The sequence below is a fragment of the Triplophysa rosa genome, linkage group LG8, assembly GCF_024868665.1.
Source record: "Triplophysa rosa linkage group LG8, Trosa_1v2, whole genome shotgun sequence".
Lineage (NCBI taxonomy): Eukaryota > Metazoa > Chordata > Actinopteri > Cypriniformes > Nemacheilidae > Triplophysa > Triplophysa rosa.
The window spans coordinates 23,894,829-23,922,498 of NC_079897.1; the positions used below are offsets into that span (position 1 = coordinate 23,894,829).

At 39.1% G+C, this 27,670-nt stretch overlaps 2 protein-coding genes across 2 annotated transcripts in view; one reads left to right on the forward strand and one right to left on the reverse strand.

Annotated features, from left to right (window-relative positions):
* Window positions 1-9,115: 9,115 nt before the first annotated feature.
* On the reverse strand, window positions 9,116-11,722 carry utp11 (UTP11 small subunit processome component). Its single transcript, XM_057340660.1, has 8 exons — window positions 11,562-11,722; window positions 11,214-11,275; window positions 10,726-10,828; window positions 10,520-10,633; window positions 10,318-10,414; window positions 9,883-10,013; window positions 9,626-9,736; window positions 9,116-9,430 (listed from the first exon to the last, which is right to left on the reverse strand). Exons 1-8 carry the CDS (start codon window positions 11,619-11,621, stop codon window positions 9,347-9,349), a joined length of 762 nt encoding a protein of 253 aa, XP_057196643.1. The 5' UTR covers window positions 11,622-11,722; the 3' UTR covers window positions 9,116-9,346.
* Window positions 11,723-14,748: 3,026 nt separating this feature from the next.
* Window positions 14,749-27,670, forward strand: part of fhl3a (four and a half LIM domains 3a) — a 31,433-nt gene continuing 18,511 nt past the window's right edge. Inside the window, exon 1 of the mRNA XM_057340659.1 lies at window positions 14,749-14,956. The gene's annotated coding sequence lies outside the window, so the exon portion shown is untranslated. The remainder of the gene's footprint in view (window positions 14,957-27,670) is intronic.

Consider the following 27,670-nt stretch of genomic DNA (forward strand, 5'->3'; position numbering starts at 1 on the left):
CACTCCACAAAAGAATCAAAAACCCAAACTTTGACCCCTCTGGTCTTTCGGGGTGCATTTTTGAAATTCTGAGCCCTCCCTGTCACTCTTGTGCCCACACTGACATCCTACATCGCGTCCCGATTGTGCTTCTACGCAGCCAAAGTCACCATGAAGGTATTTCAAGGGTTGCGTGGTCAAAGCCGCCACCATAGAGGCCATTTTGTTTTTGTCCTCCAGACAGAAGAGACTCTGTTGGGTGATGGCGTGCATCTACTGTATTTTAAATACATCGTTTCCTAATTCAAGTCTCTTAATGGTTCACTCTTCTTTTTAACATAGCCATGAATCAATGGGGCCGACTCGCCATCAATAACATCCTAAATATGGCTGCTCCACATGGCTCCACTCTTGCTCGCCGCGTACCTGCCAAGCACTTGGGCAAGGTCATGTCAGCCTATTAGCCATATTAAAACATCGCAATTATGGTAATTGGCAACTACTAATGCAACTTTAGGTAGCTTTGCTCCAGGCAATTAATCATAATGGATTAGCCACTAACGTGTAGGAAGAACAAGTGGAAAGGTACAGGGTCGCATGCTTTAGGCCCATCTGACTCGTCTGAGCTCGACCCTGACTGCAATGAGCTTATTCAACTTTATTACGTTCATCTAATTTGCAAACGATGGAGGAAACAGTGCAGAAACGGTTGCATGAAAGCCCTTAAATGAGTAGTAACTACTGTGAGGGTTTTCCAAAGGGGAAAAATACCCCTAAGGTAAGGGATTTCTTTAAGAGCATTGCGAGAACGGTCTTAACCGTCACCCTTCCCTAAGTGTTTATACTTAGCATTCCACGATAGTTTTTGTCAAAACACAGCAATAGCGAAACAGTTGCCATAGTCACGCTACATACCATAGATTTTAATAGACTGCAAATTTAACATTACAGCCACTAAAACCTTCGAGTTGCAGACAATATTAACAGTACAGGAAAAAAGACGACACTAAAGACGCTAAAGCTATTATTTTAGATAAATACACAAAAAGAAAAAACACCCTCTGAATCCGCTATAAAGCATCAAACTGATATTTTTTCAATAATCGCGTATCGTTAGTCTAATTTTATCTCCAAAAAATTAGCGCCATTACTTTCTCCACTTCAATGAACATGATATCATTCATCGCGTTTGATATTTAAGGGAGCTGTATTGGTCCCTTCATTTTTTAAGGCAGAAAAGCAACTTAAGGATTTTGTTGCAACGCATAACAGAAGGGTTAATACTTACTGACAGCCTTAATGTTTCTTTAAGTGAACCCTTTCTTGTAACCCGTTTCTCACTAAGGATTCCTTTAACCTTTTATCTAAGGGTTTTTGTGCAACCGGGTAAAGGCCTTCAGACCTAGCTGAAAGACCAGCAAAAACCAGCAGACCAGCTTAAGACGCTTTAACAGTACACCTGTCATTTGATTCTTGTATAAGGCACTAAACAAATCAAGACAACTTCTGGATTGGTAAACAGTATTCCTGGTCTTGAGTTCTGTTTTTTAACCCTTAACCCTTATCACTATAATGCAAAAGACTACAGCAGACTCTATGTAATGCACGTTGCCTTCTTTCATCCAACATCAGTTGACCAATCAAACGTCCCGTTTCTTCTGTACCATCCTCTCCCTATCTTTACACTAAGCACATCAACCTCACCCTCCACCCCCTCCAAGCGGCCCTGACTGTTTCTCTCTGGGAGAACAGCGTATTCTCCTTTCATCCCCTTTAGAGGACAAACATCAGCCCCATCTTGCCGTCCATCCATATTCATGAGCCTCTTATAAATATCTGATAGCGGCTGCTCTACAGCTGTTTAGCTCTGAAAGCAACGCTTAGCCCATACACACACAGATACACAAACGCAGGCTTTTGCGTAAGCACTTACCGGTCAGATCTCGATATCGGACCCTCGTTGCCTACTGCGCCCCGGCGGCCCTGTGATAGCATCGGCTCATTGCCGGGGTATTGCTCTGGGCTTAATTAAACACTAAATGTGACCGCTAAATGAGAAGAGAATCCAGAAGAGCTGTTCTTGTCTTCCCCATGACAGCATGCCGCTTATCTAGAGAATGAGACACAGAAGGAGAGAGAGAGATTGGAAGGTTATATAGTGATCAGTTAATTGTCAGTTTCTCATCTCTCTAGTCTAGAACACATCTCAGGATCACTGCTGTAATGATCATGTATGCATGTGAGTTTAGTTGTTTTACATTGGCCATACATTTTAGTATGCATACTTATAAACCGATTACTGTAAATATAGTCATTTAATTCTAAATGTACAACATGCATGTTCTGTAAAGCATCTTGTAAGCCATATGTATTGTAAAAAGTGCTACACAAATGTGAATCGAATGGAAATGTATTTACTATTTAGCTATTAAATTTAGCAATTCTAAATGTAGATTTGATGGCATTTTAAAATGTAACCCCTATTCAGGGCATAACTTCTCTCACTGTTTTCTCACTGTATGCGTAGGGTCCAACAGGGCTAATGGTTCCAGTGTTTTCACCAAAAACAGAAACGTACAAACTGCTATTAAGCACTATAAACAATTATATAAAATAAATATGAAAAAAAAAACTATACTTTACTTAATCATTTTGTGAGACACCTTTCCAAAAAATAACAGTCAGGGTTGCCAAGTCTGCGGTTTTCTGTGGATTTGGGCTACTTTTATATTCTTGCTGCAGGGTTTTTTATTCTGCGTGTTAAAGGTGGAAAGATTTGTTCATCATTAGTCAAAAAATAAATAAAACAGAATTAAATAAAACAGAATGCCACACTGCACAGTGATTTTCAAGAAGAAACTGTGCAAAATACATATAAAAGTGACTGTAAAATGTGTATTTATAGCTATATGAGAGACATACTTTGAGTTTTGATATTTGGTCTAGTGTCATTTGGCTAGTTTTGATTGGCCATTAAGCTGGTTTGGCAACCCCGCACATAGTGTTTTTTTAGACCTGTTGTACTTATTACTTTTGCATATCACACTAAAGAATCACAAGAAGGGTTGGACTTTATATTAAATGCAAAGTTACAACTATTTCACCAAGTGAGCACTGGGCAACGCGTTCTGTAAGCGAGCCAGGAAAGAAAATCTGCGTACTCCTAAGAAACTGCTTCTTTTCTGAGATAACCAGTTCCTCCCCTGCAACTCATTAGAAACATTGCCGTATTGCTGATCCAGGCAAGAAAACGAGCTTCGCTTCGTTTTCCAGAATATCCTTGTTCAGTTTCCAAAACAAATACCAAGAAATTTAACTACTGCTCTTGTGCTGTGGTGCGAGGGAGGGGGTGGTACAGAGAGAGAAAGACAGCTAGTCAGATTTAAGATAAGTATCACAGCACCCGGTGGACCGAATGGTTTACAGTATTAACAACAGAGAATACAGGATGAGCTGAAGTAAGAAAAAAAGCACAGAGAGTAAATTATGAAAAAGAATACCGATAGGACATTCAAGGGGGGAAAACAGGGATGTAAAGTACACGTAAAATAAATGTTTTTATAATTGAACTGATAGAGCATGACATTAGCAACGCCACTGTTGTCTGTTTGAACACCAGGGAATGCACATAGAGTACTAAAAATGCATGAGCCTAAGAACCTACGAGATATGTGTCTGTTTCAATGCAAAACATACACAAAGTCAAAAAACAGCATGTCAAGCCAGGATTGATTGAAAAAGACAATAGCCCAAAAAATGAAAGGGGCCCATAACAGAACGAGAGATCGAGGGAAAGAAGCTTTACCAAGTCTGAGGGGAGAGAAAAGTAGGGATGGGGGGATTTCTTTACCGCTCATTAGCCATGCACAGTGATCTGGCTTCTCTTCCACACCTCGCGGCTTATTACAGCCTGAGCCCTGCCTGCCAGCGCAGACCCCCCTCCTCCCGGCTCCCACAATCACGCCTGCAATCACAGCCTCTAATTAGGTTAATTAATTTGTATCAGCCCTTGTAGGGACTTGGCTGATGAGGCAGCCATAAGAGTATCAGCGCTTGGACCTCATTAAAATACAAGAAAGCAGAAAAGATATCCAGAATGTTGTTGTTTGCGTACGACCGCGCCGCTGACAGAACAGGGCCGTAAAGCATTTTAGATTGGACCCCAATGCCGTGACACGCTCTCACCTGCTCTTTCGTTATGCATTGTATTATCCCCTAGGTGACACGGTTGCCCCGTTCAGACGCAGACATAGGACACAGTGTTAGTGGTCGGGAAGGAGGGGCGCTTCTGAAACAGAGGCATCACATTACAATCAGCCGGGGCCGCTCATCAGGACACTGACGAACACACTCTGATTAACAGTGCGATCTGATTACAGCAATCACACAGCCCCTAGGACCAGTCCCATGAGAGAGAGAGAGAGAGAGAGAGAGAGACAGCACCACACGAATATACTGGGAATGTGTGATATGTATATTGGAATGCACATTTATTCAGCTCATAATAATGGGAACAATGCAATACAGATAGAAATATAGAAATCCATTATTTGACAGATACTGATGTCTAGAAAGCAGGGTGTTGACGACCTATATATAGGTTCCCGTAATTCAATTAAACATGAAAGAATGTAGACCAAATTGAATTTAAAGGGACAGTTCACCCAAAAATAAAAATGTTCACCACATTTACTCGCCCTCCAGTTGTTTCAATTTATTTGTTTAGAAAGATATTTGGAAGAATGCTTATAACAGTTCTTGGCCCCCATACCATAGAAGGAAGAATTACAATGGCAGTCAAAAGTGGCCCAGAACTGTTTGCTTACCTACATTCCTCAAAATATCTCCTCTTGTGTTCAACAGAACAAATACAATTTTCCTACTATGGTAGTCAATGGTGGCCAAGAACTGTTTGGTTACAAGCAGTCTTCCAAATATCTTTCTCTGTGTTCATCAGAACAAAAGAAATGTATACAGATTTGGAACAACTTGAGGTTGAGTCAACGAAAACAGAATTTTGGATGAAGTGCCGTTTCATTTACTCACTATAGTGTGGAGCCAAAACAGCATAAATGTATTTCTTCAACGGAACGCAAATCGTCTGAGGTGTTCTCTTCTAGAGGATACGATGGTATTGATTAAAAACAGAAAAGCATCTGGTACAGGGCAAGCTCAACTAAAAATAAAAATGTTCTCATCGTTTATTCACCCTCGCGTCATTCAAAACCTGTAAAAACACTTCTGTGAAACACAAAAGAGGATATTTTGAGAAATGTCACAGTGGTTTTGTGTGTTAATACAATGGATGTCAAAGGGAGACTATGTTGTTTACCAACATTCTTTAAAATATCGTCATTTGTGTTGTGGAGAAGAAAGTCATACAGGTTTGAAACGACATGAGGGTAAGTAAATGATAAAAGAATTTCCATTTTGGTGTGAACTACACCTTTAAATGTGCAATTTGCAACTAGTTACGCCAATGATCCTAAAATGGCTTAATGTCTAAATAAAATATAATACTTTGTTAAATTTTGTCTGATTTTGACTAACACAAAAAAGTATCAGCTCAGGGAAGTTCAGTGATAAAATTCTAAAGAAAAGATACAACCTATACAAGGAGAGAAAAATGATACCAAATAACTCCAGCAAAAAGCTACATTAGTTAACAGCCCATAATAGCCCATAAAGCGAGACTGTTGTTCTATAAGGATGAGTGAAGCAGAGTGTGGAGCGATACTGAGAGATAGACAGACAATGACACCAGGCTGCCTGCAGACAAGGACAGATCCAGTAGTTAAAGTGTAATGAACACATCCCCCAGGCACACGGCTGCCAGTGGGAGAGTGATGGACTAACGGTAATACCCAGGCAGATGGGTGCGCGCCACGCCTTGTCCCGTCCTCTCACCCGCAGCGGGTTCCCCCACGGGCCCGCCACGTCTGGGGAGCAAAGGGGGAGATGAGCTCCGCTTGGGAGGAGGCCTTAGCTTGATTTAGACTCCCATGCAAATTTAATCAATTCGAGTGCCTCTTTCCAAACAGGCTCATGGCTAATTAGTGACAATTTAAAGGAGTCTCTGTGATCCCACCTCACACACGCGCATAGGATGGGTTATAAAGATTTTCCTTCAATCGCCTTCCTTCAAGCACAGACGCAAACCCCCAGCCTCCAGTTCTTTCTACACCCCGCAACTTCAAAGCCGGGTGACAAACCGCAGTGCAACTCAAAGGGGCAGATGTAAGAACCTCAGCTATTTTTTCTCGGCACGAACCTCCGATTCCACTGTTCGCCGTCCCTGTTACCCTGCACCGTAATTGGCAAATCGATTAGTGCTGTTCTTAACCTCTCCCATGAAAGGAGTCTTTGAGGAGAGGTAGCTAAAGGACTCGACATCCAGCGGGCTCAGGTGCTGTAATAACATCCAAGGCCATCCCTCTCTGGTCAGAGCCACCCAGAGACACAAATGCTACGATATACAAAGAGTGATTAAGCTGTGGCCTTTCTTACGGTGAACTGTGTTTTGTGAAGGTGAAATTACAATAAATTAGTGAAAAACTCCTGCGTTCATTTCTTAAATAACAATGCTTTTCATAACATTCTAGACATCCTACAAAGTAATAATTACTGTTTAGTATATGGAAATTGTCAGACTACAATGTAGTTGTCCTATATTTGTTTCCAATTTGTGTTGTTGCTAATTAAAATGCATACACAGGATGGCGGGTGGAAAAACAATTACTTAGAATAGTAAATTTGGTTGACATAATACATTCAGGTGTAAAATGGTGGTGGTGGGTGGAATAGGTTATAACAAGAACACTGCCTTTGATGATAATTTACAAACTTAAGGAATCAGTAGTAGGTTTTTTAAAGTGTTGCACTTAAATATGGGGATGATTCTATCCTATCAATGTACAGTATAGTGCAAAACAAGTTACAGTAAAATGTGTTACAACAGTGCAGTCTGCACTACAATAAAAAATCCATTCAAATTAAAATTTTAGATATGCTAAATATTAGAGATACAAGTCTGCAATAAACAAATTGCTATGAAATGAGTTCTACACACATTTTGAGGAGCCTCAAAATGATTTACAGCTCGTTTTATTAACACCATTTAAGTTCACTTCATATTGGTGTCAGGTTAAGACATTATTCATATTACGCATCTTAACGATTTCAAAGTAGCATCAGCCATTTACGGTAAATCAAGTTTTTCAAGGTGTGCACAACCTGAGGCACAATTATAGCCTCTTCAAAACTTCCATTGAACTTTCAGTCCCTTACACATCCAGGTAATCTTACCCAGAAAATACGTTTGGAGGTTCACGGAGAACCAAAATGTAAAAAAGTTACCTCACCTTCATGCCATTACAAAGCAATCCCTTGTCTGCACCAACTTCAGCTGTGAACTAAAGGCAGTTTAGACATTCTGTTGTCTTCTATTGTATTCCATGCTAGAAATAAAATAATATAGGTTTGGTTGAAAGTAAATAAATTAAGCGTTTTTATTTCTGGGTGAAGTCTATTTTTTTAAAAGGGCAAATTTTGTGTGCAAAACAGTAGCCAAATGCTTTACAACAAGCCTACTGGACACGCACAACCAGGCAATTTTCTCTTTGCAGATCTTCAGTGAAAAAAATCCATTCATTCAAAGGAACAATGTTGTCATGGACCAGCTGTCCTACATCACACTTAACACATTAGCTCACAATAAATTACAGTTTGCAAGACATCATTCTTGAATTCACATGGCATCTCATCAAATAAGTCTATTCAAACTTTACTGTCAACTCAACAGTTTTACCCCAAACCCTCAACAAACGACTAGTTTTATAGGGGAAATGGGGCCCTCTTTTACATCTCCTATTGTGAATAACCTTATGGGACAATGTGGAGGATTTTGACCGATATCTTTAAAATCTAGGGGTCACTACCAACACACTGCACTCCCCGACCTGCAGCCGTGACCCTTGTGCAAAAGCTGATCTGAATGAAAGACAGGCTTCAGTCAGAACAGTAGTCTTCTGTGTAACGGCAAACGGAAGCACAGCGGAACTGCGCACACGGCTGCGTGACCCTCCGTTCCCAAATGTGGCCACATGACGCACGAATGCGCGCACACGCCAAGGAAGATTTGTCTGTCGGCTGAGAATTGTGCAAACACAAAAGGTCAATATTGATAGGTCACACGGAGATCCATTGTAAATATCACCAAGCTTAGACGTGCCTCTCCACGTCACTATGAAGAGCCACTCACAGTTCTGTTAAAATTATAGCACCTTGGTGGCGCAGTCACAAGTAAACCGTGTAACAGCATCGAGTACACAACATTCCAAGCACCTTTTCTTCTGGTCAGTTTTGGCACTCCCAACAGTCCTGGCTGGCCCATCTTGAACGAAGTGACATTTCGCTGTTCCTGACACAGCCCACCTCTTTTTCCCTGGAGAGAGTAATGGATGGGACCCGTTTATGAAGCCGCTGCCACCTGCATGATCAATCAAGCTGTACAGAGCCGACTCAAAGCGCAGTCTGCGCAAACAGGACGCAACCTTTCACGTGAAAAAAACAGGGTCGTATCAAGGATGTTTAAATGCCTACTTGTTGTTTAAAACAACATTATGCGATTCATTTTAAACGCCGGGACAGGTGCAAAAAGGCATTAAACCGATAAAACGTAAATTAGAGCAATAAGAATCGGAATAAATGTAATAATTGTTGGACACATTTTAATGGAATCTTTGCAGTGACAAAACCGACTGAGCAGATATCTAGATATTTGGCATAGTAACACATTCAATTCATTTTCATTAAGAGGGAAATTGAGAAAAACTTGGGCTTCACCTGGTCACCAATGCTGTACATTTCCATGCTGTTTCCAGTTGTTTGTGATTACTCAGGATAAGTTTGAAACAAAAGGGCTCAAGAAAAACGTCTTAGCAGTTATATGTTTAGAGCGAAGCCAAAAGGTAATTTCATTGACTAGAAAAAATACTTTTCTATGTTTCTCAAGAAAATTAAAATGATCCAACAGTTTCTCCAATCCAACAGATGCAACTGACCCTGTGAAGTTGCTCATTTTGAAACGTAACTTGATAAGGTGTTCTAGTGCCATCTACTGAAACCGTCAAGAAACTACAACAATATTTTTATTTCAAAGCAATAACAACCTTAAATCTTTTCCTTTATAATAAATATGTACATACTGCTTTCCGAATCTGTAAAATACTCAACAACTTTGGTCTCTCAGTTTGTTGTATAGATGTTATAAAGAGATCCGCAGATTCAGTCCATTTCACAGCAATTACAGCTTACAGTTGATCAGAACTGGGATGGAGACCAGCAGCAAAGTGTAGATCTGAAGGCATCATCTTTTCCTCTTGGCCTCAAATTTATAGACGGCAGGCGCTGTGCTGGTCTCTTTACAAACCTTTAATTTCTTAACCTTATCCTGTCAAGGAAAAAGTGTCACAGAATGAAAAAAAGCATAAAGCGAAACCAACTCCATGACGTGTAAATTATGATCTACATATTAAAAACACAAAACCAATTACTAATGTATTTATGCATTAATAAATTCAGAATTCAGGTATTGTCCAATCTAGTACTAAAGGAATATAAGTAAAATGTAGATGCATGCACTCACTTGTAGATCTTTCCTAGTCTGGATCTTTTGAGTAATGACAAACATCTTCTTCTCTCGGTCAATACGTTGTGAAAGCACCTCGTACTGATTTTTCCTCTGTTTAGCTAGTTTCTGAGAAAGGAAAATGACAAATTTAAGAAAGACAATAAACGCAGAGATTAGGTGCATGAAAAGAAAATAATACAATATTGCAGTTGACAGTACATAGTAAAAACAAGACATTATTTGGATCACATGCTGGACAAAGGATCTCTTACCTTTATCCTTTCTGGATTCACTGCCCCCATAATGCTCTTGCTTTCTAGGGTTTTTATTGTAGGTCTATTGTATGTTCGGTCTACCAATTCTGGCACGGTGTTGAGGTGTGTGGCCAGGTCAAAGTCCTCCACTAAAAATCATTTTAAAAAGGTTAAGGATTTACATTTAGTTATTACACTGCCGTTTATAAGATGAATTTAATTGACTTACAAGGAAGAACATTACAAGCAGTTTGTCATAAGAAACAACATTATATACTGTACACAGTATCAAGTTTAGAGCAGACAGTGCCAAGTTTATTAAAGAACTTCCTTTTTAAATAAAGATAAAATGCTTATGCACTTTGTAAATGAAGAACTGTAGCTTATGCACAAAACTAAAGCATTTCTATAAAAAAATATACAACAACAATGACATGTTGCTAACATTTTTACCTTCTTTTTTTGTGTCCACAAAAAATACATGTTTATTTTTATTTGCCTCGTCGTCATTATCAAGAAGGTGGAGCTCTGCCTTCAACCTTTCAATTTTCTAAAAACAAAAACATTACATATTATGCCATGTTTACACACACACACACGCGCACACACGCACAGCAAACATATTACACAGCCAGTTACAAGAATGACCACCCACCTTCATCTCTGACACCCTCTTCATCTCAACATATCTGATGTCCTGTGTCCTCATCACCTTCTTCTGCTCCTCTGTCATTTCTTCCTGCTTTGATTTTATTACATGAACCCCATCCTAAGCAAAATGAACAGTAGCACACAGACCTTTTACTACATTACAATTATGCCAAAAGATCAACCTCTGAAGAGGTATTAAGACAGACAAACCTTTAACTGGTTGTTAATCATTTTAAAGTGGAATTCATCTGGGTTTTTGTCCATAGCCTTCTTGCGTAAGGCCATGAGAGTTCTCTGTTTCCGGTGGTAGTCACTGTATAACAAAGAAACAGGAACAAAGAGATTATTGGAAACAAACTACAGTTTTATAGACAAGCAACTTGTGTACTTCCAAAGGATCTATCTGAAGTCACTTATTTTATTAAGGTAATATTTAACAAAAACGCAAAATATAAAAAGAGCACACTGTTATTAATATACACCACATGCCATTTATAAATAATGTATCATCATGGTCAGTGTGAAATAAAAAAAAGTAAAATTTGTCCAACCTTAGAAAAATATTTTTGACAAGATAATGACAGCTCTGGTGCAAGTACAGCCGACGAATAATAGACCATAATCATTCAACTCGTGTAAAAAATGAAACAAATAACAAAACAATTCCATTAAATGATCAAATGCAACGTGTGTCTTACTCTGCACGAAGTTTGTAGTCCTTCTTTTTCTCCAACAGTCCCAAATGTTTCCTGAAACCGAGCTGAAATATAGAGACAAATAGTTACATGACATAAACACATCTATCATGTATAAAACCCCAGTGGTGAACATATGACTGTTCACGTTTTCGCTGTGTTGGTTGGATCGGTGGATGAAGATGTTGGACTAGAGGACCGCTTTACTCCAACACATATAACTCTTTACAGCATTTACCATGTTAAAATAAAAATAAAAAACAAATCCATAGTTTAGAAATTCACAAACTATTTAAAGCGACTGGTTGATGTTTAGCTACACAGCGTGGAAAACAGTGTGTTCAAACTTACCTGTGATCGCTCTTTGTGGTCTCGTTGTTTAGACTTCAAGACTTTTCGAAAAGAAGACATGTTTGTAAATATCTAAATTCGCGCTGGATTAAAGAAAAACTACAGACAGAGGAAATTGTGTGTTCACTGAAAAATCTCGCATGTGTGGTACTTCACTCACGTGGGCACTACAGCGCACATTGCGTGATATTTCTCGGCAGCAGATTCGCAACATTTGTTGCGAACGAAATCGTTAATATTCGACATTCGATATTAATTCAAACGTTGTATCATGTTGTTATACCAATATTACTAATGTGTGTAAATTTATTTAAAAACCGAAAGCAAATAAAACCTCAAATAATTAAATAAAAACACATAGAATGCTGTAAAACGTTACATGCCGTAAAACTTCAACAGCAGAGGGCAGTACCTCCTCGCAACTGCACACGGCAGATTTCAAATTCAGCATATTTAGATTCATCCAAAAGGTTTTAATAAAAGTTTCATATTTCTCACAGATTACAGTGAAAAGTACGATCACAATAAACGTTATGTTCTGAAAGTAAACCATTCACTCTTGAGTCACACAGCCCCAGTAACATTACATTTACATTTATGCATTTGGCCCCAGTAACAGGCTGCAGTGTCCTTCACTTTGAGTTTACACCACAGCATTAGCTTTATAAGGCCATCTGAACACTGCTATCAATCACCTTTGTCTACTGTTCTACATGGGGAAGACAGCCAAGCTCTCAGTGGGTAAGAACTCCATAACAAACCCTGGGTGCTGAGCCACTAAGTTTATATGTCTTGGCCGGTGTGTTGACACTTCGAATCACTTTGGTCATGATAATGATGGCCTTTTTATGCCAACGAGATTGGTTAACACTAACAGATAATACTTTGTGTTTTTCAAACAGGATTTTAAAGAAGGTCCGACTATAATCCAGGCACCCAACTTGAATCTTATCCAGACTGACATCTTTTGTGCATCGACGTGACAAATGTTAGCGCTGATGACAAAACCTATGCACCTCTCACAGCTCTGATGGTCCAGTTTACCCATTAGTAAGGCTCCTGTTCCGGGAATAAGGGGGGGGGGCAGAAAATAGCCACTTGGTATGTCAAAATGGGCCACGGAACATTAGCAAGAGCAGCTTAGAAATAACAACCATCATTTCTTTGGCTCAAAAACACTGAGCATTAGTCAAAAATACAGATCATGTGCTGGTGATGTGTGGCCTTTCTCACTGTGTTCTATGTAACACACTGTAGCCTACATCTTTATAAACAGATAAAAAGGTCAGATTTTTATATGAGCAGTAAATATTAAGCCGCGTGGTCACGTGCAATAGTCCTTTTCAAAACCCAAAAATGCAAGCACCCTTAATGATGTAACTTTTTCCATATGATGTCATAGGCCTAAATAACCTTGGGTTTGTGGGCATTCAACTTCCTTGCACGTCATATAAAAGAGTCACCTGATGGGCTTTTCCTACAGAAGCTGAACCACAGTAAAGCATATGAAAACATAAAATTACATTCAGCATTTCCCGAATGCATTTTATTCTGATTATAGCCTTTTTTAGGTTTATGATAGCGCAGAGTTTATGGAATGCCCTTACTTGACAGATATATTACTTTTTCGGTTTTAATATAGGCCTTTAACATCACACAAATGACATAATGCCTGGCCAAGAGATGGGCTCAAAACATTGTAATTTCTGTCCTGACCAATGTAAAAGCCTGATTTTTCACATGTGAATTCCTTGACTAACTTTTATTGAGTGCTCACAGCCTATCAATAGTTGTAGTTTGTCTGATTCCGCTATATAAGTGCTGTATTATGACTGCTCTGGGTTGCACCATGAAACCATATAACACATTTAAAACCTATGATTTCGGATTTTACCAAGGCTGTTAACACATTTCTCCAGGAAGAGCTTCTTACTTTTTATTTGATTCTTACTGTCAAAATATGACCAAAAAGACCTGTAAATATAGTGGATACGAGACCAATAACAGCTGGCTGTACATACTGTACAAAGTCAATGAGAAAGTGTTCTAGGATTTTTCGTGGATGAGAAGAAGCTTTGTTATCAGGAGTTGTAATTAGGGTTTTAAACAATTTACGGTTGATTCAATTTGGAGTCAATTTTATAAACCTGTCTCCTACACTGTTTGATTAAACCTTAATGACATTACAGTAGCCTACTCTATGGGAAAAACATCATCTCTCTTTAATTGAATTAAATTTAATTGAATTTGAATTACACAAACTCTTTAAATACCAAAACCTGTTTTGATGCAATCATTGTGATATGGCATATTTGTATACTGTATGTAACATAACCAGCTGCTCGTAAATTTCATCATGATTTACTAATTCCTTCAGTGGTGTGAATTATTACGAAGGAATCCATCTCAATATTACCTTGTTTAATCTTGCTAGAGACCCTTGATCCAAGTATTGCATTACAAACATGACTGCATATGAAAACTTATATCAAAGCAACTCTAGGGCTACCTCTTTGTAATACAATAATGCACTTAAAACAAAGTGCCTTAAGTGTTTCCATAGCAAACTCTTGAAAATATTGAGCGGCAATAATTTGTTGACCCATTACTGTGAAGTGAGACAAAAGTACCTGCAATCATTTGCACAAGAGCTGTTTAGACTAATACAGATGCACTTATTTTTCTGTGATTTGACCATGCTTAAATAACATGAGATCTGGCATTTATTAATTCAAAAGTTTACACAAGGCCTGTATGAAATGTCTGTGAAGTGACAAAGCTGAATGCCTGATATAATTATCCTTTGGTCTTATGATCAAAGTGCAAAAGTCATATTATTACAAATTATTCATGAATGAAAAACATTATTGTTTTACAAAATAAAACTGTGGAAAATTGGTTTAACTGACACAAAAAAACCTTTGGATGATATCTGTGTTAAAAATGATTTCCCTATGCTTTGAGCAGTAGGCTACAGAGAGGGAACGTTTTTCATTGTATCGACTCACCTCCTCAGATCTGGGTGTCAAGTAACTACTGTATGTGTGTTATTCTCATCTGACAGGAAGCTCTACTTTCCCCGCTTCTTATTTTAAGTCTGTTGGCTGTATATTATACTGAATGCAAACTTTATCGATTTAAGCATGGTATATTGAAACTTAAGAACTGAAGGAAGACCGCGTTTCATCCACTGGGGCGGGAGCTTGTGACTCACTTAACTTCCTCTGTATAGTCGCGCATGGGAGAGTTGAGCGCTATCATTCCTTCAGCCGGTGTGCTTTGAGAGAGCTGAAAACTTCTGCACTAAAACAAGAGGAGTACAGAAACATTAAACAGGTCAACTGAGCCCGGCGCACTTCATACAGACGGCGCGCGTCTTGAAAGAGTTTTATAGGGTAAGCGCGATTCTTTTTTTCTTTGTCTTATCTGTCATTTAAAATGAGAAACGTACATGACGTGGAGGTAATGGTTAATAATCCGTTTATTCATTCATGAACGTTTACATCTAGCACGTGAAAAGCGATAGATTTTCTTCCTGTGAAAGTTTTAATTCATTCAGACTGTAGAAAGTCTGGAAGAATTTAATCGCAACTGTTTACGCAGCTGCTAAAGTTATACTCCTTTAGTTTTGTTATATTCTTTCGTTTGTCCCATTTATTTTATTTCCATGAACACATCTAAGGTAAATCGTTTACATTTCCTGACTTATCACGTTGCTTATTCTTAACGCAAATAACAAAAGTATTTTCCATCAAATTTAAGTCCACGTAAAAGAAAAAGAAAACGGTGCGTATATTGGCATCACCTGTTGAAAGTTTCCTTGCAGGCTTGCACTGGACTTTAATGCCGTTTTGCTGAATCTGTAATACTGAGAGGTACCAAAAAGAGCATTCCTTTTTTAGCGTGAGGGCATGAGAGGTCAGTTTTAGAATATGCAATCCCTTTCGGGGTCAACTAGCTCTACCTTAACTCACCGACCCTGTTTCATGACATTCCCCTTATGGATTTTTGTAGCCTACGCACTAATACGCTCAGGAATCTAGCACACATGTCACGACATGACAGTTATTTTAGTTAGTTTTCTGACAGGCAAAGTGCCACATTCCTTCCTATCGTTAAATGTATGCATTATGAAAAAAGTATGCATGCTGCTAAGGGACCTGAAATGTTCCTGAGTTTAGTCAGGTGGAATTTACAGGTTGGAATTTGATTGCTCATGTGAAACACACCTCATCTCTGAAGGTGTTGCATCCTGGACATAGTGACTAACCACTCATAAAGTCCATATTTCAAAATTACGGCAGACATTGTACTTTTACGACCCTCTACAATGAGATAAAAAAATCACAATATCCATTTAGGTATTTCATAACCTATGCAGTATAGAAGAAAAGTATTCTTGCTTGAAAACACCGGTTAACACAAAGGAAATGAGTTGATGGTTCCAGTAAGTGACGTGATTCACAAAGGCACACCTTGAGTGATTTACAGCAGGTGATTTGAGAATTTATGAGTCTATCAGTGGGTGGTACTTGATAAATCCGCTGATGACTAAACTCCTTCGGCAGTTTGATTTAAGTAATACTGCAGCTAACTATCATTCTAGCATAGATCAGCAATGTCTTTACAAAACAGAGAACAAATGAAAAAGGGCTGTGAGTTGGTCTGAGGAGAATGCAGGAAGATGAGAACATGGGCCTTTAAGTCATTTCCTCTTTCTTTTCTATTTTGAAGACCTGCTGCTCAGACTGACTTCTTTTCACAGACATGTTGACAGACTGTATTTCTATTTGCTTTAGTGTTTTTACTTTGTAAATAAATACCTGACTGCAGAGTAAAAATCCTGTTATTTACCTATAGGCTAAGTAGAAAATGACATAAAAATCGAATGTTTTGTATATCTTTCTCTCTCATCATTCAGCTATTTTACATGACAGAAAAAAGTTTTACGTTGTGGCAGTGTGGATGAGGGGGAAAAGAGGAAGATCTTTGAAACCCGTTACCGTGCCTTTCAGTGCTTTAAGAAGCCTTTGAAACTGCTTACCTCAGACCAGATTCCCATACCGTCTGCTGCCAGCCCTCTGCCATTCCCATTCATTATTCAAAGAGGGGGAGTTCAGAGGTGCTTGTGGAGAAACAAAATCATCCCTTTGAAACTAGAGTTCCATCCCTCTCGTACAGTACACATGCCATAAACTTTATGAGCCAGTAGTGTGTCTCACAGTATTAGCTGAATTTCCACCCACATGTATTTTGTGGATTTAGGAATATCACAAAATGCTGAAACAGAAAGATATGAACAAAATCTCCAAAATGCAAATGCGATTAGTAGATAAAACGATTGTAAAATTCTATACTAGTATGATAATGAACGGTATAATGACGAATATTTCTGGTCGTTCTGAGATGCCAAAGCTGAAATGTTTGACTATTATTGTCTTCCAGAATGCTTAGCACACTGTAGCTTATATAAGGCATTTGACACTTATCATGCTTTGTCTGCACATTCTAAATCTTCTAATTCTTTAATAAATTTTATGTAATTTATTGTGTTGAACAAAAGAGCCACAGTGGCTTCCCCAGTGGCTGCAACTTCCATTTTATGCAATAGCCCCAGAAGTGACTTGTTTTTTGGAAACAGTGAAAAATGTTACTGGCCGCTTTATAGCAATATGAATCTCAAGATCCCTTATCCAAACATTTTTATAGTTTACATAGGCCTACCACGCGTTTTATTTCGTATTCTGAAATGAATTCGATGAAAACAATAGTTTTTACTGTCATTTCTGCCTCTCCACCATCTTAAAGAGCTTCATCAAAAGTGACTTATGAGCGACCACATTTGAATCCAAGTTCTTAAATTAGGCTGCATTTCATTTTGTGCAAACCACAACAGGGCTTCCTCTTAGAAGGACCACGGTTTGTCCTGCTGTGCAAACAAAAGTCTGTTATTTTTATGATGAGCCTTTCGTCTTCTGGCTCAAAATCCCTGTGCCCTTTACTACCGAGTAAAGTCTGTAAAGTCTGAACAAGTCCATTGAATGTGGTGTTGCCATCTAAGACGTACTGTAATTTTGTTGGATGTCTGGAGTGTTATTCATGTTTTCTTTGTTTTGTCAGTGTAGCCTTTAAGATGTATACTAAGACCTCACTGTAAAAAAATCCCGTAAAAAAAACATATGGTATTCTCTGGTATTTTGGTATGGTATTTTTCAAAAATAGGTGGTAAAAAAATCCATAAAAAACAGAAATTTTCTGGCAGCTGGGACGCCAGAAATATACTGTAAAAGTAAAAAATGTTTCTGTTTTTTTGTAAATTTGCAGTCTTTTTCTGTAATTTGATGGTTTTTGACCATATTTCAAAGATACATGAAAAATCTGTAACAAAAATAATAAAAACAAAATAAAACAACAATAAATCAAAATAATAAATTATGTTTTTTTACAGTGTTTGTATTAGTAGCTTAAAAATTTGCATACTGTGCACAGTAAACGTATTGTTCTCAACTGCAATAATGAAGGTAGTATTGTAGTACGTTATTCCAAACACGATCTACACGACATGACCTCAAACACTGAACGCTGCCTTTTCTAAATGTTAAATTGTGCTCATCTGTACGTGTGGCCGTACATATAGGGGGGTTATGCAAAAACCAAATGCAAATTTTTGTTCACAATGCGTTACCAATATGCAATAAACCAACTCTGCAACCAAATGTTCAAGGCTATGCAAAGCTAAAGACTATGCACTATTCAATAATCTCTAAAAAGACCAGACTTTTAAAAGTCTTGAAAGAGCAACGCATGCCAGAACACCTCATCGAGAACGCAGGGTTTCGATTCCGAATCCGTCCACAAACGGTGTGAAGAATTCTATTATTATCCAAGGATAGGGAAGGTGGTTGGGGAGGGGGTGTTGATGAATCAAGGGAAGTTACTGTGGGTTTCCTTGCGGGGTAACCCAGGTGCATCTGTGATCCTGTGAGCAACTGGTGGCTTCCTCCCAGACGGAGAAGAATGAATGGATGAAATCAGATCCTCTCAGCCAGGGCCCCGTGAGAGGCGACCTGCTGCTCGAAGTGATATCTGCTCGCTTGTACTGTTTGTTTACCTTTCCCTTCTCTTCCTCCCGCAGGCTTTACTTGTCCCTCATAGACGCTTGGTGTCTAGTCCACTTCTTGTTAAAATCCTTTGTGTGGTTTACTTCCAGTCAATTCTCATTTTTCTCTGGCTTTATTAACACTTGGTGTTAAGATCAGGCAATTTGATCATAAGTGGACAATTCTACATGCATGACAAGTGTACATGGGATCCAAGTTGTTTTGGTTATCAACGTTCTTAAAAATATCTTCTTATGTGTTCTGCAGAAGAAAGTAATACATGAAGGCTAGGGCATTAAGTGTCCATCAAATTATATGCCCCCTGGGACTCAAACCCATGACCCATGTGTTCCTAGCACCATGCACTACCATTCGAGCTAAACTGTCTCTGTTTTAAGACCTGTTGACAACTATGTGATTTGCAGTTCCCTTGTGTCTGATGCATGGCTTGCATCAGTAAACATCTGTGGGTTACACAGTTTAAGTGATTGCACTTTTTCCAATGGTCCATGATTATTATGTCTGTTATGCAAGCTTTATCACAACCAACAGATGTTACTGTGCGATCTATCCATCTACACTCCTTTGTCACCCTGCCACAGTTCCTGAGTCACCCCTGACGCACATCACCTCTGAACAGATCCAGGAATAGTCACCCTGGAGGTGTAAGCTCAGCTGTAAGAGATCCTTTAAGCTGTACCATCACGGGAGGAAACGTTTCCATATCTGTCAAGAGAGATGCATTGAACCTGACAATGAATACCTGCACAGCAACTTAAACACTGGCCTGTAGTTGTAACAATCACATAAAACTTGCCTGGTTGGCATTCACATAGTTTCTATTGTCAGGCCCGCTGTAAAATTCCATCAGAATGAGAGCGAAATACGTGTATATAACTGCAGGGAGTTTTTCTGTAAAATCTGGATCCAGCACAAATAAAACCTGCAGTTTCGGGGCTACGGAAAACCGACGGCATGGTGCAGCGGCTGCTGTAGAAACACGACTCGTGCCCTACATACCACGCTTTTGAATATGGCCCTTAAATTAGATTTTAACCCGAGTACAGGATAGTTGAGTCAGATTGTGGCTGGTTTAGTACACCATGAGTGTGATGATGCAAAAAAGCACTCGGTTTTTAATGGCTGCAGATGCAACATATTTATGGAAGCGTGCATCTTGGAACTACCTAAGCCATAAAAGCACATTATAAATAGTCAGGCATGTGTTATGATACAAACTGCTCTGTTTAGCTTCTTGGCTGGTTGATTTTTTTCTACATCTGACGGTGGCTCGCCACATGATGGAAACTCACGGTTCAAACATCTGTCTCGCAGGCCGATTATTTTGACTTGATTCATCCTTGCTGATAAGACAGCAACGTTCGGTGTGTTGTGCAAGCTCTCAGCCCTGATGGAATCTACTAGATTAAGATGCGAGTACGCAATGAAAACAAATACTTAAATGAAAAAGTCCAGCTTTCAAATCATGCGGTTTCTTTTTCTTTCTTTGGCTTTTCGCAGGCCGGTTTAATAGCTCCTTGTACACCACTGATAAGCAAAAGGACTACAGAGAAGATTCTTGCAAATCAGTGTGCCAGCTGTTTTTAACAAGGCCTTACATCAGAGATGCCATTAATTCTCTAACAAGCCATTTCAAAGAATTAATCCCAATCATTACATCGCACACATGCAATTCATCGCACGCTTCCTGTTTCTTTTGTTACGAGGTAGACATTAATACGCTTTTAAGTGCCGCATGAACATGTGCAGATATACACCTAAACATATTATGGGGTGCCAAGTCTGGATTGTTAGTGCTGATCACTTTCCAGTGCTTCATGAACCTCCACATCTGTATGAGATGAGAGCAAATGGCTGTGACATCATGTCAGACCAGAGGAAATCTGACTCATGTGTTTCCATTTCGTATTTTTGCATCTGTTTCGTGTTGGTATGCAGTGAAGAATTACTCATTTTCGGTTGGTTTGGATTCTAAACAAACCCTCGACAGCATACAAACTGTCAAAAATCTAACTGGACCAGCTCACCCCTGCTGACCTGTAAAGCAGGAATGCAGAAAAAACTAAGCTTAGTGGGTCACAGTCTCCTTCTCCAATTCATGCTGATGTTTATGTGGTGTGCAGCTGTGCACAAGAGCGGTTCCCCATCAAGTAAACACTGTAGAATTCTTGCATCATGAAGACTATAAAATCTGCAGTGCCTCTTTCAATCACGGATCTGTTACCAAAAGGAACATTTAGGTTCAAGCGATAAAGACAACCACTTATCACTTATAGCGTTGGGAATCCAACACATTCATTTTTAAAAAAACATTCCCATTGTTAAAAAGAATGCTGGTCATAACTTTGCATTGATTTAATATTTTTATTGAATTACTTAATAGACATTTGCAAGTTCGTTATTCCCAGATAACAACCGCTCAAAACTAATAACACACGGTTACCCGGATGCAGCAAATCGTTTTGACAGTTTATTTGACAAATTAAATAGAAATATGTCTTTTAATAACATATATGACATTATATTTGCAAGTGATTAAACCAAATTGCCTGTTCGTGACATTTGAACGTCATTTCAGTAAATGGCTTTTCCTCGCGGAACGTCTGCATTCTGTAAAAATGAGCTAATAGAATATTTCAAATTCACATTTCTTGTCCAGTTTTTTTCTCATGTGGGATAATGTACAAGCAGCCGGCTGTTATCGCGAAATAAGCCCCTTCGGTGTAATACAAGATGCTCCGCTTTGCGTCGGGTCCTGATCACACTGTCGGGGCTCATTTCTGAGAAAACCACCAGCTGCCTGTACATTATCCCTTACTTAAAACAGTACGTAAGACTTATTGTTCAATATGTGCCACATTAAAAAGTCGGCATAAACACACCTTTTGCAAGCATTGCATGACTTTCATTATTTTTTGTTTGTTAAAACCTAAATTGCACTCAACAGTTTCGGTAAACTAATAATACTTGCATTATTTGTGAACATTTCTTCCTTAAAAGTACCAAAAGAACCATTTTTTTTCCAGGATTTGGAATCTCAGTCTGACTTGTTTAATTCCTTTACAGTTAAAATCCCTCATCTCTGGAAAATACATTACAGCACAGATGAACGTTCCTCTTATCCTACATACAGTACTGGCACGAATGCGCAACATTTTTGATGTGAGCGAAGTAATGTTAGGGAGCAGTAGGGAGATCGGAGGTAGCTGTCACCTTCTTTGAGGAACACCTTCATAGGACTATTGCTGACCACGGCTCGGCACTTCACAGAAGCCCATAAATGGGAGAAAGTGTCCTTGTTGTGTCTATAAAAGGATGGTTGCTAGTGGATAGAAGGATGAATATGATTTAATACAGAGGGCCTGTGCAAGACTCTTTAAGTCTTCCGTTTCACAACATAGAAGCGCCAAGGCATGAGAAAGCAAAGGCGCTTGGTGACAAGGCTGCGTTGAGCATGGAGTCTTTGCTTAAAGTCATTTCCATCAACAGGCTATAAAGTCATAGCCCTTTTAAACGCATCGATGGATTGTTTTCTAATGCCAGTTTTGGCACATAGAGCACACAAGCCGAAGATGGCGTGTTGACATTAGCTGCTATAACCAGATGGGACTCTCCATCCACCCTTCCTACTACATTTTAAACACACTAGACTGATTTCCACTGTCCATTACCATGCTGGCAATTTCATATAAAGTTGTACAATCTGAAAAAAAAAAAGTTTAGTTATTACAAAATAGTATGAATGAAGCCCCACCCCTAGACATCAATAGCATGAAAGCAGAATGTACAAATTAGATCATACAAATTCATACATATTACCATACGTTGTTTAACTGCAGTGTATATTGGATGTTTAAGGCCCGATACGCATTTCGCGTCTACAAATCCGCGCGAAGTGCACGAGCCGCTCCGCTTTCTCTCTTCAAATGACCCACGGTGCGCGCGCGGCACTCCGAACTATTTCCATCTCGATGCGTCGCCGACACGCCTAGAAAAATGTGCGCACCGCATGCACGTTGAGGCCGCGCGTGCGCCTACATTTAAAGTAAGGAATATGCGCGCGGAAAAGACACAAAATGTGAATAGGGCCTAAAGGGACAGCTCACTCAAAATTTTCAGTTTTGGGTGAACCATCCCTTTAAAGCATCTTTTTGAGTGCCAGTTGGTGTTTCCTCAGCGTTTATTTTTGTGTGCACCACAAGCAAAAGTTAAACTTTAAAACTTTCCCTGTTGCAAGCTGTTTAGTGGTTACCTGACTTACCTCTGGTTAAATGATTTAGCATCTGTTTATTCTAGGTAATTCTTATCCAAAGATTTACATTTTGCCGAAGCACTGAAGTCATAAACCGCATAAACTTTATGGCATGACTAATAAACACTGTCTCTCAAGAGAAGTTAAAAGAGTTCTGCATTATAGATTTTCTCAAATAGTAGCCTTTAAGAGAAGCTCTTAGGGAGGAATTCATTTGCTGAATTTGGATCAAGGCTTCTTCACTGGAAACAAATTTGGGTAATGTTTTCCCCGTGGCATATGCTTGACATTGTGTTATACAAAATACAAGAGGGGGATATCGAACCGGTGCGGGAAAATGGATGAAATGAGTAATTACACAAAACAAGAGCCAGATTGCTCGAACTCAAGTGCAAGAGTGCTGACACACGAAGCCATTACCTCACCCCAAAAAAATTCAACAGCCAAATGTTAGGCTTAAAACCCTTTTTTAAATGCGAATACTGTTTATTACAATAAAACCTTTCATTTATGGTGATACTGGATTGTGCACAGTTATTTGTAAGCATGTGTTTGTACTTCATGCTCCATTGAAACTTTGCATAAAATAAATGAATCAGTGCTGTTAAGGCAAGACGTCTTGACTTGGAAGCAATAGTCAAATGCAAAATGTCTTTGCTCATGAGCCAAAACTGCAGTTTTCCTATTAATACACAGCCCTCGTGACAAAACCTATATTTTCGGATGATCTATGATGAGATTTTCAGAAAGCCATGTGCAGAACCTGGCGCCACTTGCCACCTAAGACCAATGTCTTTGCGTCTGGCTTTGAGTCTGTTTGGCTGTCTGCGTATTCATTTATCTGTGGTGAGCTGCTCCACTTGGCCTAAAAAATGCACAACGATCACTATGGAACTCAGTTTGTCAAGTAAATCAACTTGGTTTGTTTTAGTAAGTGGAACAGATGGGGTTTATAAAGGGTTGTGGGGTGTAATGAGGTTGGAAACATTATCGCTAAAAGCCGGCGAATTTTAAAAGGGAGGTGCCTGAGTTTGATGGACATGCAGATAGGACCTTTTGATTCCAGATCTGCATAATTGTACGGTCTTATCTGTGTTTGCCAAACTACCTGTGCGAAGGTTTTTTATTCAACTACTTGCATTTTATCACTTGCAATGAACAAGGCACCCAAGACAAATGGTGTTTTGCATGGCTGCATGATAAGGAGAGACCCATGTGACACTGAGATAAGACTGATGAATTGCCCTTCTCCTTCTCTGCAAAGTCAAAGAATTGCTGTTTTGTCCCTTAGACTTGAAAATCACACAGCGATCGATATAGAGTCATTTACTACGCCAAATGGCCTACAACTAAAATCATACTGTTACAGGAAGTGAAGGAAGTCATAAACAATCATATATACTGTAAATAAATAAATATTAGATTTTCCTTCAAGAACATGAATTTAGATTGAAACGTACGCATTTATTTTGACCTTTTTGTTACACTGTGAAAAGCGATTATAACGCGCACACAGTAAAGCCATTGTGATGGCACGGTTACCATAACAATCCAGCAATAGGGTGAAAAACTAGAACGTTACATTCCAAACACATAAAAATCAACCATATGTGCCTTTTTAACAATTGCCGACGTAATGTACTGTTGTTCTTTAAAACTAGCCCGAAATCCAACCACAGGCGCCATGGGAACTGCAGAAGAGATCGACAGGAGGGTTACCCACAAAAACCCTGCGAGACTCGGTGACTTGTGTTTCGTCTGTCACTTGACCTGATTTTGGTACAGCTCCGAATCAAACAGCATGGGAACGACAGGACACGGCCTGTTTGAAAGCAGTCTTAGCTGGATCGTTTCAAGTTCAAAGAGCAGCCTGACAATTGAGACACCAGCGAATTAAAAGACGGTCAGTGGAGACACCGCCAAACAGTGAAGAGAGGCCTGAACCCGGAGTCCCCTATGAGCTAACGTCTCTCTCACCGCCCCAACCTCCCCCAGCACACGCATGGCCCAGTGTCTTGAGAACGGCGGAGGGGATTTTGGGGGAGGGTATAGTAGCATATGGGGGCATGACTGTTTGATTTATGGCCACCTTTGAAGTGAGCTTGTTCCAGCAGCGTGGCCAGTGTGCTGCCTTCTGATGCCCGGAGCTCAATCCCCTGCGCACAGAAACAGAAGAAAAAGACCCCTGGAGGTCGCCAACACCCACTGCCGCTTGCATGCAAAATGAACGCTTCCTTGTTTTACAGCAATTCGTCACGATTTATGGACGTGTGTGTATATGCGCTAAAGTTCCTAAAGTGGAAGGAAAAGAGCAAAAAGGAGGAAAAGCCGGGAGGTGGTCTTGACTGGTCCTGTAGGAGTCATAAAAGAGGACAAGATACACGTTTAAGCCAAAGTCTATATTTAGGAGTGAGCTGATACAATCAGAGTAATTCTTTGTTAGCGTGCAGCACTAAAACGTGTGCAAAACGGTCATCTGTGTGTGAGGTCAGTTTGTCTTAATCAGATGAGATCAATTTAGCCAGTTATGTGTCTGCATGCATGTTTTATTAGTTTCACTTGTAAGTGATAATTGCAAAATAATCTCTGATGTCTTGTATTGACCTGAAAGACTTTATTTTACAATGTTGATGTAATTAAATATTAACTTAAAACGAGAGACATGGTATTAGAATAACAAAAAAACAGTTGCTTGGTAGATTTTACAATTTAAAGGGATAGCTCGCCCACAAATAAAAATTTCATCATTTATTCACCTTCATGTCATTCTGAACCTGAATGACCTGTATGAAAAACTTGGACTTCCATTGTACAGACACGTTTCTCAAAATATCAAATGTTGTGTTGCACAGATGAAAGAGTCATGTGGTTTTGAACAACATGAGTGAATAAATGATCACAGAATTATTATTTTTGGGTAAAAAATTATTTGACCACAGAATGCAAGAACTGACCGATCAGACTCAAGCATTCTAAAGAGCCTTGAAGTAAATCTTTCTCTCATCAACAATGAGGAATTAAGCCTGGTTGTGATTATACACTGTGGGAATCAACCACCGACTGAGCGAAGGAAGATACGTGTATATGCAGCTGCTCGTAGTGTCGGCCCCACCTAAACAACCCCCCCGCCCCCCCCCCCCATTGTCTCTAGATTTGCTGTCATTTCAGTGCATGTGTGCATGTCTCTACCTTGCTTTCTGTATATGTACTGAATGTTACTGACTAAATGCGTGTTTGTTTGTCAGGCTGTCAGATGTTGTGGGAGATCTCTGTATGAAGGTCTGCACGATCAACTTTGATATATAATAAAGCAAACAAACGTTCAAGCGTTCAGCTGAGCTAGAAGGTCACTATAGTTCACTGTAAAACAGGAAGTCAGCCTAGTTCTTGGTTGCATTTGCAACTGCAGGTTAAAGTGCAACGCTCATCAGACCTTATTGTTGCTAAAAAAAAACTACTTAGGAACAGTTCACCCCCAAAAAAGATTGTATAATGCCTTATTACAACATTTACCTGTATTGCCAGTGGACTGTTGTTGAAATATCACCCTTGAAAAAACTGATTCTATTTTACATCACTAGTGGTACAAGAATGTTATACGTTCAAGGAGGTTGAGATGCGAGGCCATGGTCTATGTGTGAATGTGTATAATGACTCACGTGATGTAGGCAGACATTACTGCTGGATATTTGAATGCTCTGGGGAGCCAGGGCACTGTTTATATGTTTCCAAGGAGAAGACATAAACGAGAGGGTAACAAAATCTAAATATCCTGGAAATGACTTCTAATGAAAGTTCATCCCGGCCACTTCCCATTTAGCACTCTCTCTTCACATGTTTTGGCATTATTACTTTTTTCCCTTTCTGTCAAGCTGCCTGTGCCAGAGAGAAAGAGAAAGAGAGAGAGAGAGAGAGAGTCTGTTTCCTGCTACTAAACTGTAGATAATACATGACAGTGTAGAAGAGAAATCATATAAATAATATTTTTTATCATAATAAAACTTAAGTGATGTATGTTTACAACAGGAAAAACGGTTTACCAATAGGCTTAGAAAAATAAACCTAAACCAGAAGTTTGTACATTAAAAAAAAAAAATGGTTTCCCTCATTACAACTTAATATATTATGGAGAAAACTGTAAGTTAAAACATTAGTATCTATATACAAAATACATGTTCTATGTATTGTAATGTACTGTGTTCTTAGAAGGTTTTAAATGTAAAATGACAAAAAATACTGATATGAAAAAAAGTAGTGTAGTGTAGTATACTACAAATCACGCAGTGTTGACGATCAGAAATTGTCTGTTTTTTTAGTGTTTTGTTCATGCGGAGAAGTACAGTACAGTATGGCCATCAGCAGGTGTACAAAGTGCTGACCTGGCAACCACTGCAGCACTTATTCTGGTCAGGGTGACCTTGTTGAATTAAGAGCCTTTTCATTAAAGGAAACTGAGACCACCTGGGAACAGCTACTATTTTCAATTCAATTCAATTCAATTTTATTTATATAGCGCTTTTCACAATGTGCATTGTTCCAAAGCAGCTTTACAGGAGCAAATAAGAAAAACACAGAAAGGTAAAACACAGCACAGTGCATGGTGTTTATAGACCAAGCAAGATCATTCTAATAAATAATATCTAATAAATAAATGCAGTCTCCCGCAAAAATTTTAAACACTCTCTCTCTCTTGTGCAAAGTCTCTCATCAAAGTATTACAAAAAAAGAATTCAGAG